Below are 20,698 nucleotides of genomic sequence, written 5' to 3' on the forward strand. Positions count from 1 at the left end.
TCCATGAAACTATTGATAAAGATTGATGACAAACAATTATCCAGGGCCGGTGTCTTCCACGGACACACAGAGCTTTCCTCAGCTCAGGTAGATAAGAAAACATTTACTTTTTTCATGAAATTGTACAGTTAAGTCTATTGTATTCTTCATTGGTATGGTCAGAAATGATTCCCACTCATGATGGCCTTGTCCAGAACAAACGAAATGTTACAGGCTCGAAATACGTTTATACAAAAAAAATGAAAAAAATCATAAAAAAAAACAGAGATTTATTTCTAAACAAATATCCTGAGGCGTGTAGCACTTGCTAATACTTTTTTTTTTTTTTTGGGTCACCTATGGTTAGAGAACATTGATGGCTGAAACAAAAAAATGAAATAAATTGGTTAGTATAATATATTTCTATATTATACTAAAATTGATGCCACACCAGGATTTTTACTTGATTTGTATGCATGTCTATTTTTGGCTATGTTATAACTCTATCTCCATCAAGAAAGCATTTTAATCAATCAAAGTGCTATGAGCTCCATGAAGAATTGGCTTGAGTTTATGATTTTTGAATAACCGATATGCTGTTTGAAATGCTTAAAGTTGGAAGATTGCGAGTTTGAAATTGTGAAGAATTTAAGAGTCACGAAACCACGTCACTCTAGAATTCTGGATAACATATGGCAATATAAGATTCTTCAACTAAATGGTTGCTTTAAGTTGCAACCTGTCACAGCTGCCAATTTAAAGACTTCATCTTCATAATATTTGTGGGCTTTCAAGGCAGGCGAATCTGCACACCCTTAAAATGCTGAAAATATCCATCTCTTTATCTCTATTTAGTGGCATAAGCATACTTATTTATTGTTCTTGGTCTTACTCATTCTTGTTAGTAGTCAATCAAGATTGTTACAATTTAACTAATGTTCATGTTCTATATCAAATTTAGAACATTTAGTGAAAATCACAATATTAAATTTTTAAATCAACATTAGTTATTGAACAGATTTCAGAATAAGGACAAACAAGATTATCATTAAAGAAAAACTTTATACTAATTAATTAACTTATATTTTTAATACAACAAAAATATCTTCAAACGTAGGAACTTTGGCGCTTGTGCCTCTTGTTTAAATCGTAAACTTTTGCAAGTATTCCATTTCATGTGTTCATTTGGTAATCTTTGTGGAAATGGTGGTTTGCATAGTGGATAAAGGCATTCGATCGAACAGTTTGCATGCTTTGTATATTCAAACATAACCAAAAATCATAGTGCTTGGCATTTAAAGTAAGGATCTATGAAGCTTCCAACACTGCAAGCTTTCGTACCTTGTATGTCATAGACTCTTTCTCCAATGCTACCAAGCATACCAAGAGTTACAGGCTTTGAAACCATTAGTTAGCATATATGTTTTTGTTCGCAGGTTATTAGCCTGACCCCAACAAAGGATTGCTCTATGTTAGATTTTGGAATGTCTTCCCGTGTGTAGTCTGACACTATTCAAAACTCTTGCTTTGAAAAATATATTGACTGTGGTTTTAGAATGGTATTAACCATTTGTCATAGGCAATACTTCCTTGTGATGACATTCTATAATACATTGTCTTGATTTTCCATTATCACAAATCCTAATCTGTGACCAATTTCATGAACTTCTCGTGCATGTTCTTGAATGCCTTTTATAAATTTGAATCCTTTGCAGTGAGATTCTTCATTTGACATAAAGGAGAGGACACATTTTGGCTCTATACCTACAAATAAATTTTCCAAAAAAGTTCAACAAAGTAGTTAATTTGAAATGTGAGTTTGGGTTGAGGTTCTTGAATTTTTCAGGTTAAAATAGGGCAAAAAGTTAAGGTCATAACTCAAATCCAACTCAAACTTCTCAACCTTAACTTTATAAACATAAGTTAAGGTTTGGGGAGAGAGAGTAAGAAAGATTAACCATTAACTCAAACTCCTCAACTCTAACTCTCTAACCTTAACTTTTTCTAAAAGGTTATAGTTTGTAGACAAAATCAATTAGAGTTCAAGGAGAGAGAAAAAGAGTTAGAGTTCAGGAAATGATAAAAAGTTGGAGTGAGAAGGTTTGAGTTGATGGATAGAGAAAAACTTTAACATTTTAAAACTCTCATCCAGAATTAACCTCACACTTTCAAATCTTTAGACACGGTAGAAACATTAGAGTAACAATTAATAAAACAAAAAAGTATATTTTAATTTTAAGTAAACTGTTGAAGATAAGAAATTGTAAATATTTTAATCTCCTTACTTTACTGAACTTCATATATGATATTTTCTTTTCCTCCTTTCCTAACACGGCATACTAATTTTTTCTTCTATCCTCATATTTTATACTACTTAGGAATATGTCTCATTTAAGATGGTAGTATGGGAGAAAACATTGTGACCGAAATGTCCTTTTCATGTTAGCTTTTAGCAAAGACTTTAAGCTATCTCAAGAGAAAGATTCCTTTTCCTAGCATTTGTTCACCAACTTTGGTTTGGGTCTGCTGGTCTTCTTCTTTATTTATAAGCAATCATGTTTTCCTTCATCTAATGCATTACACACAAAGCTAGCAATAGAGCATGTTTTCAGTAAATGATTGGCATACTGAATATAATAAATAGATTAGTTGATTAAGCCTCTGAATTGAAACGTAAGCAGCTTTAATTTGTTAATTAATTCTCCTTGACTCTTCATAATTACCAAAGTGTTCCCCCTTCCCCCTTCTATAGAACCAGCATTTTCCACTTCCCACCTGTAAAGAATGAATTAACTTATTTTTTATGTATTCAAGTCGGAAGTACTTCTCATATTTAAATGAAAGTAACTTTCTGATTAAGTTATCGTGAGTAGAAAATCCAATCTATCGGAATCATTCAAGATGTGGAATGTAAACCAGTCAATCTTCTGAAAAAATGTAAACCTTTTAATTCATTGAAAAAGATAAAAACAAAGATCCCAACATCATTAAAGATGGAGTCAGTGAAATGATACACTTAAAAGAGTCATACTTGTGAGAGATTCAGGAGATGGGCCGTTATCCATGATGGAAATTGAAGCTGTGATGAGCAGAGAGAAGGTTCCCGCAGTGACACTAATCATAATTCATCATAACACTCAAAGTCCAACCACTCAACCAAAACCAACCAAAATGCAGCGACATCTCAACAGCCCCATTGCTTCACATATAATTTTCCTAAACCTGCAAACTAAACAACGAAATATAGTCATTAATAAGTTTCTTCTTATATTATTATATATCTGCCAACCAAGGCTGACATTAGCTTTCTACTAACTCTAAAACCTGCACTGAAGAAAAAGACATTCTTCTCTTTCAGTGACCCACAGTTGGATTGATCTAATGTTGCTTCATATATTGGATTCAATATATAATGATGCCTAGGCTTTGTCGTCTTTCCTTTTCTACCAATTGTGTGGTAAGGTTACATAGATTTGAATGATAAGAAAAGGGACAATTAACATAGATTGTGTGTTATATACAATTTCAAAGTCTTGGGAATTGGAGGGTGAGGATGGTGAGAGCAGGAATAATACGAAGAGTGTGCAGGATCAGGCTTATTATCATGCTCCTTTTCATGGCTGGATGTACTCGCTGGATGTTCTTCACTCCTTTTTCTTTGAAGCTAGACTATGAGCTCAGGAATTCTACACACGATGATCACGGGAAGGTAAGGTGAGTGCCATGGTTGTTCACTTGTTTTCAAGATCCTCTTAGGTTCCCCTGTTATGGTAAGATTTCATTGTCTGATATGAATGAGTTTAAGCATTTCATGAGGAGTTGTTTGCATTTGTTTGCAAAGAGGATGACAGGGTGGAATCCCTTTAGCATTGACCTCTTACATCATCATGAGAGAAATGCCCGTGCATTGAAATTTGGAAAAAAGAAAAGGAAATTTAAGTTACAACTTGTCAATGGAGTTGATGACGTTATTATCAGAAAAAGGTTCCATATATTTTAAGAAATTTGAGTTTAGAACCAAGGTTTTTCAAGGACAACACTGTAGCAGAATTTGCTAAAATCTCTTACCCGAGTTATTATGACTGGAACATTGTACTTAACATGACCCAGATGAATTCAATTGCTTAGAACCAAATACTTTTGGCATTGATAGAATAGATGAACAGTTTTCAGAAATTCAGAAATAATTTCATATTACCAGTTTCAGATGGACAAAATTCCTAGTTGAATCTCTTAATAAGTAAAATTGTGGGGTGTTGCAGATGGAGAGATTCGGAGAAAGTGGAAGCCATATGGGAGAGAAGCCTGAGGGAAGAGAGGAATCCACATGACATTAATGTTATTGATTGGCGTAGGCTTAGCTCCATGATTACATCTGTTATGAAGAGTAACCATAACAAGACTCAGAGCATGAGGATTGCGCTTGTGAACATTCAAGAAGAAGAAGCCCAGCAATGGGAATCTCTGGGAGAAACAAAAGTGATAAAGTTTGATCCAATTGACTCGGAGGAAGTGCGGTGGAGTGATCTGTTCCCGGAGTGGATAGACGAAGAAGAGCAGTACACAGCCCCTGCCTGTCCAAATGTACCAATGCCGGAGATGGAAGATGAAACAAAGTTTGATGTGGTTGTGACAAGAGTGCCTTGCAGGAGACCAGAGAAAGGGTGGTCCAGAGATGTTGTGCGCCTGCAAATCCAGCTTGTCGCCGCGCAAGTTGCCGCTAAGCTTTCAAGAAATGGGAAGAGCGTGGTAATGCTGTTCTTGACTTCATGTCGGCCAATGCTTGATCTGTTCAGGTGTGAAGACCTCGTTAAGCGGCAGGATGACGTCTGGCTCTACATATCCCAAGTTAAAAGGCTGGCTCACAAGATTTCTCTGCCCGTTGGATCTTGTGAATTGGCTGCGCCCATCAAATATGAAGGTAAGATTATTTGTTTTACTCCGGTTTTTTGGGGCTTGGCCATAGTTCTGGGGAAAAAGAAAAAATAACTCGTCAGTTTCTTGAATCGTTACAGAGGTGGATATTTTACACCAGAACTCTGAGTTATCAAATAGGAAGAGTACTAGTTACCATTCATATTTCAATTATCATTTATTGTGTTGAGAACTCCATAAAAAAATTCTATTGATCAAAAGTCACATTTTTAAAAACATTATCATTTATTGTTCAATTATCATTTATTGTGTTGAGAACTCCATAAAAAAATTCTATTGATCAAAAGCCACATTTTTTAAAACAGAAAAGTAGTTGTGCAATTTCATTGGTACTAAATAGTAAACCAGGGGACTGGCAAGAATCAATTCACGAATTTTTTTTAAGGGGATGCAGACACCGAGGCGATTGTTGTACAGTTCAGCTGTCCATATCAAAACAGGAAGCCTGTCTGAATCATGCGATTAAAATTGGGAACCAAATTAGAGGAGGCTGGTACTAACCATTTAGTGATGGGTACTTATCATTAGAGAGGAATAGTAGAAAAGATTGAACCGAAGAGCTTAAAGCCTTAAACTGGGGTTTTGACATTAATACCAAAAGAGCATAAATATACTTTGATAAGACATTTGAACTAAAATCTGTTGTGAGGCCATTGATGCAGGTAAGATGCTTCAGAAGATAAATGCGAAGGCAAAGCGCAGGGAAGCATACGCCACAATCCTTCATTCCTCGGAAACTTATGTTTGCGGTGCCATAGTTCTAGCGCAGAGCATACGAATGAGCGGGTCCAGCAAAGATCTCGTCATTTTAGTGGACAAGAGGGTTCGCGAAGAGAAACGAAAGGGGCTGCGAGCAGCGGGATGGCAGGTTCGAGAAATACGCAGGATCAGAAACCCCATGGCCGAAAATGAATCCTATAACGAGTGGAATTACAGCAAATTTAGGCTATGGCAGCTCACTGAGTATGACAAAATCATCTTCATTGACTCTGATCTTCTCATTCTTCGAAATTTAGACTTCTTATTCGATCTCCCGCAAATCTCTGCCACCGGTAACAGCAGATTCGTCTTCAACTCGGGAATGATGGTGATCGAGCCCTCCAATTGCACTTTCAGGTGATTTCTACCGTTGCATTCTAATATGAACTTCTCCATTTTATGATTCCTTCCAGTTTGATGGTAATATCCGGCGGCTCCATCCCAGGGTTTCTTCTGCTTTTTCTATTTTTACTTTCAAAGCCAAAACAAATTGAATGAAAAAGAATCTTTCTCAATAAAATCTTGAAACGAAGCTCAAGTTGCAGCTCTAGAACAGAGCAGATGAGGAATTCAACAACTAATTCTTCAAGCAGACATTATATAAAAACAAAGTTGGGAGAGTTTTGAAAATTTTGAAGCTGCAGTTGTTTCGAAGTCGGTTTGGTTAGGTTAAATCTGAAAGTTGTCATGAATTCTTAGTAAATGAGCTTTAAGCATTCTTTACTGACTTCACTGAGCGGTTCTTTGCAGATACCTGATGGATCACAGAAAAGAGATCATATCCTACAATGGCGGAGACCAGGGTTACTTGAATGAGGTGTTCACATGGTGGCACAGGCTGCCAAGGCGAATGAACTACCTGAAACACTTCTGGTCCAACGATACTGAAGAATATGAGATGAAAACCAGTCTCTTTGGTGCAGATCCACCGGAGCTGTATGTGCTGCATTTCTTGGGCATAAAACCTTGGTTGTGTTACAGGGATTACGACTGCAACTGGAATGTGGAGAACCAGAGGTCTTATGCGAGCAATGTCGCTCATGCCAGATGGTGGAGAGTTCATGACAATATGCCGCCCAATCTGCACAAGTTTTGCCTCCTTCCCGCACTTCAGAAGGAGAGTTTAGAGTGGGATAGGTCACAAGCTCGAATCGCAGGGTTCTCGGACCAGCATTGGAAGCTCAATATCACAGATCCCAGACTGTACATGTGATCATTACACGGATTTATAAGAAATTTTTGCATTGTATCAGAAGTTTCTTGTGAGCCATTCGGCATTCTTGTGCTGTATTTTGATGAGGAAATGAAGCATCTAGATTCTAGGGTGAGATTTGGGGAGCCATTTTAGCGTAGACATTGGCCAATCACATTCAAACTTGCTTGAATTTACAGGAGATAGATTGCGTACCTTATTTAAAGTTTATATTTACAGAAAATTTGAAATCGTCTCACATTATAAATGCTACGTATTCTTCACAACGAATCGAGACTGCCTGATTTTTCTTGCGAAAACAGTGCCTTTGAACTGCTTTAATTATTATACCATTGAACATGCATGCAATTACCCTGGGGTCCCATGGAGGCTCGGGCTCTATATTTAAAGAACTGGAGGTCCCATGATAATATTTTGGGGGCTAAAGCTTAATTTGGAATCTTTTCCTATTAACTAGGAGCCCTTACTTTTTAGTTGAGCGGATGCAAAAGGGGGTGTTTAGGGAAGAATTCTGCCACTTGGCAAGAACCTACCCTTCATTTTCCCTCCAAATTGAAATCATCCTACCAAAAATTCTAAAAACAACGATTTATATTTTTAATATTTCCTTCAATTTATGAGCTAATTTTTTAAAGCAGATTTATATGTAATGCCATGAGACCGCTCCCCTTTAACTGTTCCTAAAAAAGCTCAGCGACCCCCGCTCTATTTTTAAGCAAGCAGGTGCCCATGGGACCCCAGCCTTAGAATGTCTAGGAGTAAGCTTTGCTGAAGGTTCGTGTTTCACTCAAGCTTTTCGGTCTCCGTGTTTCTTTTGGACTATTATGAAGCAAATCATCTAGTCTTTGTGCCATTTATTTTCCATGAACTAAGGAGCTGAAATAGTATATTCCATAGATTTTGGATGGATCACTTTGTCTTTTCTTTTTGGATGGTGGTAATCTAGAAACAAGTTTTAGGTACTCAATATGGTCCACACATGCTTGAAACCTCTTCGGCTAAGAGCCAAGGACTAAGGAGCATTCATGCTGTCAAATTTGCCCAGGGTGTCTTCGAGCCTTGCACTCAGCAAGACTTGATCCCTAGTGGGCTCTTTGTGAGCCATTCAACTTCACTAGTAGACTAAGGGCCCATTGACTATATCACTTGTCTTTTAAGAGGAGGTGATCTATATTAATCTTTTTGATATGAATTCAAACATTGATTCTTTGACCATGAAATCAAGACTTATCCTTTCATGTCAACTTTGATTTCAAAACTTTTTTTTTCAAACTTTAAAATTGCTAAATAAAAATTAGGGTTGCAATATTGTGGGATGAAGAAATTGTCAACGTCAAAACTCTTTAAATATGGGGAATAATCTCTTGTAGTCAAAAGCCATAGTTGCAAATATCAAGTTAGTTGTTGAATGGTGGAGGGTTGTCTCAAATTTTCAAAACTAATGTATAGCAAGGGAACATTTTTTTTGTGTCTAATGATATCCAAAAATAATAATATTATGGAGATGCAAAGATGACAACCCGCTTTTAATTGGCTTATTTATAACAAACTTAATGTTGTAAAATTGTGCCTTGAATAATTTACCATTATGTCATGCTTCTTCCTTAACCAAAAAATAAATTTCACATAAGCCTCCACATCCCTACATATTTTGTGTCCTTTTCTAGCAAGATATTTGGCCATGCAACTTGGTCAAAACAAGATGTGTGTGTGCTACAATGATATTTGTGTCACCTTCTCATTTGTTGATGTGCGATGAACATTTAAAGTATTAAAACTACCACCCCTTCAGTGCAATGCCTCTTACCACTACATATCAACATTGAGAATAATCCTCCTCATTTTTCTTTTTCCACACACTTAAAATCTCTCTTGACAGATTGGTTTTCTTCTATAACACTTCTTTAAGGGCCCTTTTGGTAGCATTAATTGAGATGGAATTGGCAAACATATATGCAGGAATTCCTAAATCTATTGTTTCTTTGTTAAAAATAAAAACTAGAATTAAGATTCATAACTTCTAATTTTAGCCCAAAATGGGCATGGTAGTCTTCCCTAAAGAAAAGGTAGAATTGCAAAACCAATTCTAATTCCACCTTTTTCTAAGGCAAATTTGATGTGGTGCTGGGTCCTCTTGCCCGCATTATAGTTGTTTGGCATGTGAAGGACAATTGTTTTCATTCAAGTCATATCTATGGAGCTAAGAAAACCCTTATTTGTTACTATTTGGTTTGCATCACCATTTTGTCGGTCGTTTTCCTTGTTATTAGGTGATTTGCTCCTGTATTTTTCTTTGCTCTTATGTTTTTATTGCTATTAGGTGATTAGCTCGTGCATTTTTCTTTGCTCTTGAATACTAATGTGATGGTTGTGACTTTCCATGTTGTCTAGACCGTGACAGCTACTTATTAACGTATTTTAAAAATATGTTTAAGAATTTTCTATGCTTTTTGTTATGAGAAACTTATATTTTCTTATATTTTGTAGGGTTGTTTGTGATTGGGGTGGCTGGTAGTGTAAAAGAACTAGGATAAAGGGTTTATGTTGTACAAGACTAGTGGTTTTGGGTTTATTTATTTAAAAATTAACAATAGTTTTGAACAACAATTTATTGATTTAACAATTTAATGATAATATTATTGCAATGTATGCAGAAGAGTTTCATTCTAAAGGATTCAAAAACAATTTTCAGGGCTTGAAAGGTTTAGGGTTTGTTTTGGTGAGTAGATATTGTTTGGGGAGATTTGATGCAGTTTAGACCTACATTTGGAAAAGGGCTTCTTTATTCCTCATTGATAGTAAGCAAGATCTTTTGAGTCTTTTTGTGAATGTTTAAGGGATAAATGTTGAATGCTTTTGATATTGCTTTTTCCTCTTTTCTTGTTTTCTTTCTTTCATCATTTTAGGTTTTGAATTAAATAGTGGAATGGCATATGCTCTATCAGTTGTCCATGTCTCACTTTGAATCTTGAAGTGTTCCCATACCTGTTGACTGGAGTATTTGCAAATGCTTTATAAAGCAACACCTCTTCTATGCATACTATCAACTTATTATGTGTATTTTTTTTAGAAATCCTATATTGGCATGGCTTGGAGAGTATCAATAAGGAGCATGGAGTTCAACTCATTCAAAACTAATTATACTTGCTCTGTAATGTTTAAATATTTTTCAACATAGACATGCCATGCATATCCTACAACCATTACATTTTGTGAAATGACACGTGTATGTCATTTAGTTAGATAGTTATCCTTCTCAGTTCAAATGATTAAAATCCCTTTTACTTATGCCTCAAAAGGCAATCATGGGATTTACCTCATAGTTGTGTTTGTAAACTAACTTGAATCTATGTACATTGATTATGGTTAATTCATCATCCTAGTTTCCAACATCAATATGTTCCATAGGGCTTAAAAGTAATATTTAAATTCTCTTTGTTAAGTTCAACTCAAGTCGAGAATATTTTCAACTATGAGCATCCCAAAGACAGATAGTCTTATCTCCAAAGGCATTAGAAACCAACTCATAATGTTTTGGGCTCCAACATAACAGGTCAACACTATCAATGTGCCCTATTAATTATATATCCTTTCCCTTACTATGACCAAATGTCTCAATTTAACAAACATGAGATGCCTAATCAATAAACCCTGAAGCAAGCTTTGTTCTAGTACAACTCCAAGCAATTGAATGTACCCCTTTTCTTTGTGTCTAAGCTAGTATAAAGGACTTCACATGTCTTCTGTACCACAAGTCTCTTTAATAGTCTCTATCGCCCTTCTTTGTTTTGAAGGTCCTACTCCTCTCTTCGCATTAGCACTTCGACATTGCCAATTGAATGAATACTGGTTAGTGCATTTCATCATAATATCTTCTCTATATCTAGAAGTGTCTCTACTTACAACCTTCTCTTCAAGTGCCACTCTTTTTCATTTTTTTAGCTCGTCCCATTCTTTGCGCATGAGAAAATCCCCTCCTATGTTTTCACTTGTTTGTAAGCTTTCACCATATACATGGGATAAAGATGTTGTGGAGACCCATTTTTTTTCATTTTTTTTCCTTTTTATGGACCAAGCAAGGGTCTACTAGTTTGAAATCTCTCTCTACATAAATCATTATGATCCTACTTTTTAATGGAGGTCTCTAAAAGAATGAAGGTCTTCAATGGAAAATGTTAGTCAAACCATCTGTAGACATATTTGAAATAATAGAAGAGTGCAGAATAATCATCTATTCATGAACAAAAAACATGATATTTCTATTGCTTTTACCTTTACTTGTCTATGTATAAAACTTCTATTTTTAAGCTCTCAGTTTCTCGATCAAAATTTGTGTTTCCTCTTGACAAATTACACCATTATGCCTGTATATGTATAAAACCAAAGTCTTAAAAAACTACTTGACCTTTATATTGGAATGCATTAGTCTATAAGTGATTTTTTTTTTTGTTTTAAAGAAATTGTGTCCTCCTTCAATGGAGTACACTTATCAATAATTTTTTGCATTCTTGAAGATCTTAAATATTGTCACCTCTCGATATGGCATGTGCCTATTTATGTAATTGCATGTCTTATTTTTTTGAGAACTTGTATGTCATTAGTATGTAAGTTCTAAAAATAGTTGTTTGTGCATATATACATCGATAGTATGCCAATTCTTAAAATGCTTCTATGACACCTTTAGCTGAGATACTATGACCAATGTGGGTATTTATTATGAATTATTATCCTTGGATTTACACCATGATGTGATCAAAATCAAATCCCTTGTTTACTTTAAATTATGGTTCAAACCAATAAGAGAAATGATAAGTGTGTGTGTGTGTGTGTGAGAAAGAGAGAGAGAGAGAGAGAGAGAGAGAGAGAGAGAGAGAGAGAGAGAGAGAGAGAGAGAGAGAGAGAGAGAGAGAGAGAGAGACCTGATTGTATTTTGTAAAGTATATATTGTGACTGTTGTTCGCATTTGATGCCATTTTTATACCCTCAAACGAAAATAGTAGCATGAATTGCGCATGAGAATAGTAAAACCTGATCGATTTTACCATAAAAAATGATTTTTGATTGCATCTCCATCCATGATGCCCCACAAACAAGGTAATTCTTCATTCTATTCGTCGTTGATGTATTTTTTTAATCAAATTTTGTAATTTGGTTTTGTGATTTATAAGTTTCATAATTATTTTTTAATTTTTTTAATATAGATGCATCAAGGAATCCAAGAGAATGAGGGAGAGAAGAAAGACCATCTCTTACACAATCAAACCCTCCACCTATCATGGCACAACCCCAAAACACTCCAGCCATTGTGACACAACCACAAAACCCTCCACCCATAGTGACACAACCACAAAACCCTCCACTCAATGTTCTCGTTCAACAACCACCGCCTCCTATAAAACCTTTGCTCATACAATTACATCATTTAACTACTATAAAAGAGGACCTTATAAACCACTTCTCAAAAAATACTGCTAACATTACCCAAATGGTCAATAGGTTGCGGTCATCTACACTTTCTCACCACTCAACCCTAGCAAATACACTTGAACAAATGACCCAAAATGTAAATGAGGTGTCTAGGGAGGTTACAAAATGGGTTACATGGAGGGATAAGTGTCATGCATTTTATGTCGATGGGTAATAATATCAACAATTGAAAGATAAAGACATATAGAAAGGTACTATATGTTCTCTTTTTACCGATCCTATATCCGACAACTCCCTATTGCACATAGCCAAAACTTTTCCTTTTCATTGCTACACTCATGCTAAGATGAGATCATGTTTTTGGGATAAGTGGTATATGGTATTTTACCTACCACCATGTAATACTTATGAGGTGCCTCTATATTTTTTGACAAAACTATATTATGAGTTCATCCTTGGTTAGAAGCCAAATTACTTTGACATCCATTAGTTCCAGGGTAGAGGGAGAAGCTCTGTGTAGGATAGACGTGGGGCTCGTAAGGTGGTACCACAAAATAAGAGTTGACATACAACACAAAAAACTATGCCTCATGTTGTGCTCCCATCAATTGTGAAGGATTCTATTGATTTATAGACTCTTAATCGGCTGCATCATTAACAGATGTTATCATTGAGTGTGATTCATAGTTAGGTAGTTTTACTTCACCTATGGCACCCCAACCATCATTAGATGCACTTTTAGGTTCATCACAATGTGCGGCAACTCCATCATCATCACCTATGGCACTAGGGTCATCACAACATGTGACAGCTCCATCATAATTACCTATGGCACCTCGGTCATCACAGCCTATGGTAGCTCCATCAACATCACCTACACCACCAGTGTCATCTCCACTTGTGTCACCTACACCACTAGTGTCATCCTCACTTGTTCCACCTGCATCATCATCATGTCCATCATTATAGTCTTCGAGGCCCAATCTACATTTTTGTTTTAGCTGCCAACACATGTGTAATGGGATAGATATGGAGGAGTCTGAGGATGAAGTTTCATCTCACCCATGTGTACATTATGGACATACTTATTATTCATACAAAGGTGGACATTTCACATTCGTAGATGATTTGATGGCGATGGTCTTTGGTGGATAAGATACATAGGTTTGTTTGTTTGAGTTTTGACACAATATTATTTAATCACCTAGATATTGTAAAAGTAAAAAAATAATTATTTTATAGATCACTCTAGATTGATATGTGAACAATATGAAATGTAGGGTGCAACAAGCAGTTCAAGAACACCATAGAGTACTCATTCTGCTAGAGGTGTGAGACTAGGAGCAGGACCGCCTGAGGTAAAAAAAAATTAAATATTCTTAAAAGTACAATAATACATTGGTTTAAAAGTATTGTTTCTTAATTGGTATGACACTAACAACCTTCTTATAGATCATCTTCTATCCATACCATCATTGAAACCCTCCCATTCATCAAATCCATCCAATTCCCATCCACATCTCTTGCTCCTAGCATTACCCAAACCCCATCTAATGAACCTCATGAGTTTTGACATGATATTATTTAATCACCTAAATGTTGTAAAAGTAATTTTTTTTTCCATTTTATAGAGCACTTTAGATTGATATGTTCAAAGAATATCCAATGCAAGGTGCAACAAGTGGTACGAAAACACCACATAGTACTCATTCTACTAGAAGTACAAGGCTAGGAGCAAGAGCACCTAAGGTAATTTTTAAAAAATATTCTTAAATGTACAATAATACATTGGATTTAAAATATTGTTTCTTAATTAGTTTTCTTAAAAGTAAAATAATACCTTTCCATCTTCTACCATCATTGAAACCCTCCCAAATTCATCAAATCCATCCAATTTCCATCCACATATCCTTCTCCTAGCATGCCCAAACTCCATTTAATGAACCTCATGATTTCATCCTCCATATCACATAGGTTTTCTTATAGGAGTGTGGATATCATGAATCTCCACTTTTATTTCTTGACAAGGTGTCAAAAGTTCATTCACATCTCTCTTTTCCTTCTTAGTCTCTTTTTTTAAAATTTAGTCCTTGTCGTATTTTTGAGCCCCAAATTTTTCTATCTTTCAACTATCTATCAATATCGTCCTTCAAGTATTTCTTGTGTCTTCTTTCCCTCCTATGATCTTGTCTTTATTGTGCCTTCTTTCCATTTACAACATTATCTCATATTTATAACAATACTCTTTACTATTTTACAGGGCTTGGTGGGGGCTGAAATTTCTCAAATTGATGATGCCACACTTTTTGCCATTAACCTTTCCCTTGAGAGCTATGTTGTATAATATCTTGCACACCTATCAATTTTATGATTTGAGTTGAACTCATAATGTGTCTTATTGTTTCCTCTAATGTTATATGTGTTTCTTCTTTAGGGTACTCTACATAGCTTGAGGTCTAGAGGAAATGGGAGAAAATCAACAAGAACACCAAAAAAAAAGGTATTAAATAAAATTCAAGTTTATAGTTTGAAATTTATTATGAATGAATTTATATACATTTACTTAATATTGATGAATACATGTTGACTTGTTTGTTTTATATATGTAGAAATAATTTAGTTTTGTAGAGTTGATGAATGCACCTGAGATTGTCGATGTTGAGGCAATGGAAGAGGTAAAATATCATATTTTCCTTCTCATAAATTTTAGGTTATAGTATGTATTTATTCTATATACATATTAAATAGTTGTATTTGCAAATGAGTACGTGTTTTTTTCTTGTTTTATAGTAATTATCAACAATTTGTCTTATCAAAATGTGTTATTTATCTTTTACCTATTATAACACTCTTTGAGACTTCGTGCAAATATTTTCCCATTTCATTTTGTTAGGAGTCACGAGTGTCAAAGACAAGGTCAAACACAACAGAGGCTAGAGGTATGTATGTAGAGTCTTAGTTGAACCCTCTTGTGATCTTAATTTGGATCTCTTGTGTGTGATAGAATACCTAATGCCTACTATACAATTTTAACATTTTATCACTTACCATATAGGTTGTACCTCATACCAACATTGATTCATCAGTGGTTGTGCCTCCTACTAGTATGGGAGATCCAACTCAGGTTGCAACATATATGTTTTTTGTTTTTTCACTCTATTTGGAATCACTAATGCTACTCTATAATGCTAACATTTTATCGCATACCACATATGTTATGCCTCATACCAGTACTACTTCATCATTGGTTGACTTCCTGCTAGCACGAGAGATCTAGCTTAGGCTGCAGTACATTTTTAAATTTTTTAAACTCTATTTGGAATTCCTAATGCCTACTCTACAATTCTATCATTTTATCTCTTACCATAAAAGTTGTTCCTCATACCAGCATTGATTCATTAGTGGTTGTACCTCCTACTAGCATGAGAGATCTAGCTTAGATTGAAGTACATTTTTTGTTTTTTTACTCTATTTGGAATCCCTAATGCCACTCTATAATGCTAACATTTTATTGCTTACCATACATGTTGTGCCTCATACTAGTACCGATTCATCGATGGTTGTGCCTCCCATGAACATTGATTCATCAGTAGTTGTGTTTCGCATTGTCACTCTACCTCATCATTTTGTTAGGAGTCCCACCATCAACGAAGGAGCCCATTACTGTTATCATTCAATCCAACTATGGAAAAAAGGGATGAGGTAATGAAAAACTCAACTATCCACAATTTAGAACCCAATTTCTACTTATTTTCATATTACTTATAGATAAGATATTTGATAGTGTATTTTAACTTTTGTTCAGTAGAGACCTGGCAAGCCACAAACTACATCAAAGAGGCTCAATTTTGATGATCTTGCATAGTCATAGATATTGGTAGTCATATACATGTAGTTGTGGTCATCACATGGCATTGACATATATTTGACTTTTGTATTGTATATATTTGAGATTTCTATTGTGCACATTTGACATTTCTTAGACACATTTGACATTCATTGGGTGTTCAACTTTTGTATTGTACCGATGAGATACAACATATTTTTGTAACTATATGATTGATATGACATCATTCATTTTGATATACATTAAACTTAGATTTCCATCCAACTTTTTCAATGTGTGCATACAAACTTGTATTTTAGCTTACTTTCTTGCAATTAGTCAAACACATGAGCATTCATTATTTTATATAGAAAATGTAACATTTTTATCAATTCATTATAACATGTAATCATATGTCACTTATTTTGATGTAATAAGACATGAAAAATAAAAATATGTCATGATTTAAAGTATTTGTGTCAAAGATCACAACCTGATAGTGCATAGAGACCCTTAGGGACACTTCCATTTAGTGTGGTTGATACCATCAAAGGGACATTATGGTTGAAATGAGGTTGGTCCTGGGCTAAACCTGACCAATTGGACCTAATGGAGTAGATGATTCAATCCTAACACCAATGTTTTGAAATATACACAACCTTGCTCATTTTAACTAAGAATCATTACAACTTTTGGCAATAGGCGAGATATGGATGCCAAGTCAAAATAAAGTCGAATATATCATAACTAAGATAGATTGTTGTAGGCCTAGATTGTTGAAAATATAAGAGGAGTAACTAAGAGGGGAGGGGTGAATCAGTTACTACTAAAATAAATCTTAGATCCCTTATATGTCAATACAAAATAAACTCTAAAAACTAGATACTACTGATGCTTGACAATTATACATAAAATCTTGTAACTTGGTAAATACTGAATATGCTCAGTAAATACTTGACATGAAAATATTAGATGTTATCTGTGATTACCATTATCTTAACTTAGAAGCAAACATATAAAAGAAAAATAGTATGAACACATTTGACACCAAGATTTAACGTGGAAACCCAATTTGGGACAAACCACCAATTGCAACTAGTTACTGTTTTCACTTTTCTAAAGTGAGCCCTATTAGGAGCCAACCTTGTTAAAGGTTACAAAACACACTGTTAGGTGTGACCCTATTAGAGGATTTAATCACCCTGTTAGGAGTGGCCTTGTTAGAGGTCTTTAAACAATTCAACAAAACTGCCACCTTGTTAGAGGATTTACAAATAGTTTATAAGCCAACTTTGCCAAGAGATTTAGATCACTGCTACAATGGTTAGAGAGTAACAATGAGATGACTTGATTTGAATGCGACTGAATTCCTAATTATAGATCTCAATTCTAGCTTTACTTGTCCCTTCCTGATTGAATATATCTTTTTTGCTCCATGAGGATATTCTACTTATCCATTCTGATTCAGTACCTTATTGCATCATTAGGTCTTCAAAATCATCCATGCATTCACATTTTTACACACTTTCAAATTCACAACTTGACCTTATACTTATATCATTCATATTTTCAAGTTGGCTCATATACAACTTAGAATAACTAGTATTCATCTCCTCAGTCAGCTAGAACCAATAGATAAATGAATTAAGCTTAATATACCAAAATAAGAAAATCCTTTGTTAGCCGACCTAGCTTGGTAGACACTAAATCAAAAATGATTTCCTATGTTAACCAATAGAAGCTTGTTTAATATTGCAAACTCAAATATTTCTTTGGTAATTGAGTGAGCTCGGTTAATACTAGTTTCATCCAACATTTTCTTCATTAACCGAGTGAGCTTAGTTAATAGTCATCTTCTGTGAAGTTCCTTTGACACCCAAGTGAACTTGGTAGACACTATCTTTTGAACTAGGCAAACTCAGTAATGCTCGGTAGATACAAAAAAATGTCTTCACTACCTGAGTGAGATTGACATATACTAACTAATAATGATATGAAATTTGTGTAACATCAAAGATAATACACAATTAATCAATTGTATCCAACAATCTCCCTCTTTGGCATTGATAGCAACACAACATGTCATAACACCATGAAATTTTGGATTAAGAATAAAGTAAGGAACATATCCTTAGTTTTATCCATGAGAACTCCCTTTATCAGTGTGAGCTCTTTGTTTCTTTAGTTTCTTCCTCTGTCTGCAATAACTTCCTCACAGATATCTCTTCATAAAGTTTCTACGATAGCAAACTTCTTCTTTATGTAATAACAGAAAATTTCTATGAGATATGACAATAAACTTCTCCCTCTTTGACAATGAATGCGAAATACAACAACTCTGTTAATATCAATGTACCTTAAGTACTAATTCATTTTCAATATGCCCTTATAAATTCTACACCAACTGATTGATCGTCAACTTGCTCTAGTTGATGAATCACTAATCTTTATTTAGTGAGCTTCAGATAGGGGAATGACCCCTAGCTTACCTTTTAGATACAAAAATACATCCTTAGGTAATGGCTTGGTGAATATGTGTGCAATCTGTTCTTTTGTATTTACATATTCCAATCTAACTTCTTTATCCTACACCAATTATCTTAAGAAGTGATATTTTATAGAAATGTGCTTTGTTTTGGTATGCATTATTAGATTTTTTGATATATTGATTGCACTAGTGTTATCACAGTATATGACTACTAGATCTTAGATCTCTAACTTCATTGCTTCCAACAATTGTTTGAACCAAACAATGTTAGAACAATTGACTATTGCTACCACATATTCTGCCTCTACTGTGGATTGAGAGATGCAATTTTATTTCTTGTTTGTCCAAGATACTAATCTTTTACCAAGAAAGAATGCTCCACCACTAGTATTTTTTTCTAGCATCAAGACTTCCTGCCCATTTAGCACTAGTAAATACTTTCAAGTCCAAATTGCCTTTGAGTTTGTACCATAAGCCATAGTCTTCTGTACCTTTTAGATATATAATGATTCTCTTGATTGCCATCATGCAATTTTCTTTGGGATTTGCTAAGAATCTTGCCACCATACCAACTGCTAATGCAATATCAGGCCTTGTATGCACTACATTCTACAATTTTCCAATCATTTCTCTGTATGTGATCTGATCTACTTCTTTGGAATCATCATTCTTGGAAAGCTTATGTCTAGTAGACATAGGGGTTCCAACTGGTGTTGAATTTTCCATTCCAAACTTCTTTACTGTCTTCTATATATACTTAGATTGAGTGATGTAGATACCATTTTTGTTCAGTTGTATCTGTAACCCAGAAAAGATTTTTATCTCACTAAACATGGACCTTTCAAATTCTTTACTCATTTCTTCTAAAATTTCTCTGCACAAGTCATCATTTCCTGTGAACAAAGTATAATCAACAAATATTTCTGACAACACAATCTTCTTGTATAGTCCTTCTTTGATATACATACTATTATTATCATTTGTTCTTTGAAAGCCAATTTGTATCAAGTAATTATGAAGTCTTTCATACCAAGCTTTGGGAGCTTGCTTGAGACCATATAATTCTTTGTGTAATTTGCAAACCATGTTTCTTTTGGTAGGATCTACAATGCCTCTGGTTTTTCAATGCAGACTTCCTCATCAAGAATTCCATTCAAGAATGCAGATTTAACATCCATTTGATACACTTTAAATCCTCTTTGTGTTGCACATGCTAGTAAAGCTCTAACACCTTCTAATCTTGCAACGGGAGCAAAATTTTCACCATAATCAATACCTTCTTCTTGAGAATAGGCTTTATATAGTTGTCTTGCCTTATTTTTGAAAACTTTTCCATCTTCATTCAACTTATTTTTGAACACCCACTTTGTGCCAATTACATTTTTATCCTTGGGTCTAGGAACAAGAGTCCAAGTTTTGTTCTTTTCTAACTGTTCTATCTCTTCATTCATTTCTTCAACCCAACTTTCATTATCCAATGCATCTTTAATATTCCTTGGTTCAAATTTAGCAATTAAACATGTACCTTGTAATTTTCTTCTTGTCATTGTCCATCAACTTTGTCTCCAATGATTTGTTCTAGTGCATGATGCCTTTTGACATATCTTGCTAACATAGGTTCTTTGGATTTGGAATGAGTTTCACTAATTTCATTATGAACTTTAGTATCAAGCTTAGGTCCCACTATCCATGACTCGGGTTCATCAGACTCTGTTTGAACTAGCTTAGTAGCTTTTGACTATGACTCAGGTCCTTTCGACTGTGACTCAGGTTGCACTGTCTGTAACTTGGTAACTGTTGGAGATTTTAGGGACTTGAGAGATAAAGTATCATTCCTTTTAGATAGGTTTGGTAGGGTATCAGGTTCATAGTAAACAAATCTTATGTAATCCTCTGGCTCTTTGTTGCTATTTTCTTCACTCTTTTCTACAAACTCATGAATTCTAACACATGCACTTTCTATGATTTTATGAGTAGACAAATTCAAACATTTGTATGCTTCACTTTTGTAGGAGTATCTTAAAAATATGCCTTCATCACCTTTTATATAATTTTTTCTTTTGTAGATTGT

The 20,698-nt window shown here is 34.8% G+C and overlaps 1 protein-coding gene across 2 annotated transcripts; it reads left to right on the forward strand.

The window, feature by feature from the left end:
• The first annotated feature begins 3,397 nt into the window (after positions 1 to 3,397).
• LOC149573309 (UDP-glucuronate:xylan alpha-glucuronosyltransferase 2-like) lies at positions 3,398 to 7,156 on the forward strand. Of its 2 annotated transcripts, none has more exons than XM_089814520.1 (4): positions 3,398 to 3,693; positions 4,242 to 4,900; positions 5,577 to 6,030; positions 6,424 to 7,156. In XM_089814520.1, the coding sequence occupies exons 1-4, from the start codon at positions 3,533 to 3,535 to the stop codon at positions 6,884 to 6,886; spliced, it is 1,737 nt and encodes a 578-aa protein (XP_089670646.1). In that variant the 5' UTR covers positions 3,398 to 3,532; the 3' UTR covers positions 6,887 to 7,156. The 2 variants fall into 2 exon arrangements, with proteins under 2 accessions (XP_089670646.1, XP_089670647.1); XM_089814521.1 differs by having other exon boundaries at positions 3,517 to 3,688.
• The last annotated feature ends 13,542 nt before the right edge of the window (positions 7,157 to 20,698 follow it).

The sequence above is a fragment of the Cupressus sempervirens genome, chromosome 2 (genome assembly GCF_028749045.1).
Source record: "Cupressus sempervirens isolate cs-2001-9-10 chromosome 2, ASM2874904v1, whole genome shotgun sequence".
Classification (NCBI taxonomy): domain Eukaryota; kingdom Viridiplantae; phylum Streptophyta; class Pinopsida; order Cupressales; family Cupressaceae; genus Cupressus; species Cupressus sempervirens.

Bases quoted from the DNA above. Each gene is read 5' to 3' on its own strand.
- LOC149573309 (XM_089814520.1), top strand. From the start codon at position 3,533: ATGGTGAGAGCAGGAATAATACGAAGAGTGTGCAGGATCAGGCTTATT. The intron at 4,901-5,576 runs GTAAGATTATTT...CCATTGATGCAG, and splicing joins TGCGCCCATCAAATATGAAG to GTAAGATGCTTCAGAAGATA. The intron at 6,031-6,423 runs GTGATTTCTACC...GGTTCTTTGCAG, and splicing joins CCCTCCAATTGCACTTTCAG to ATACCTGATGGATCACAGAA.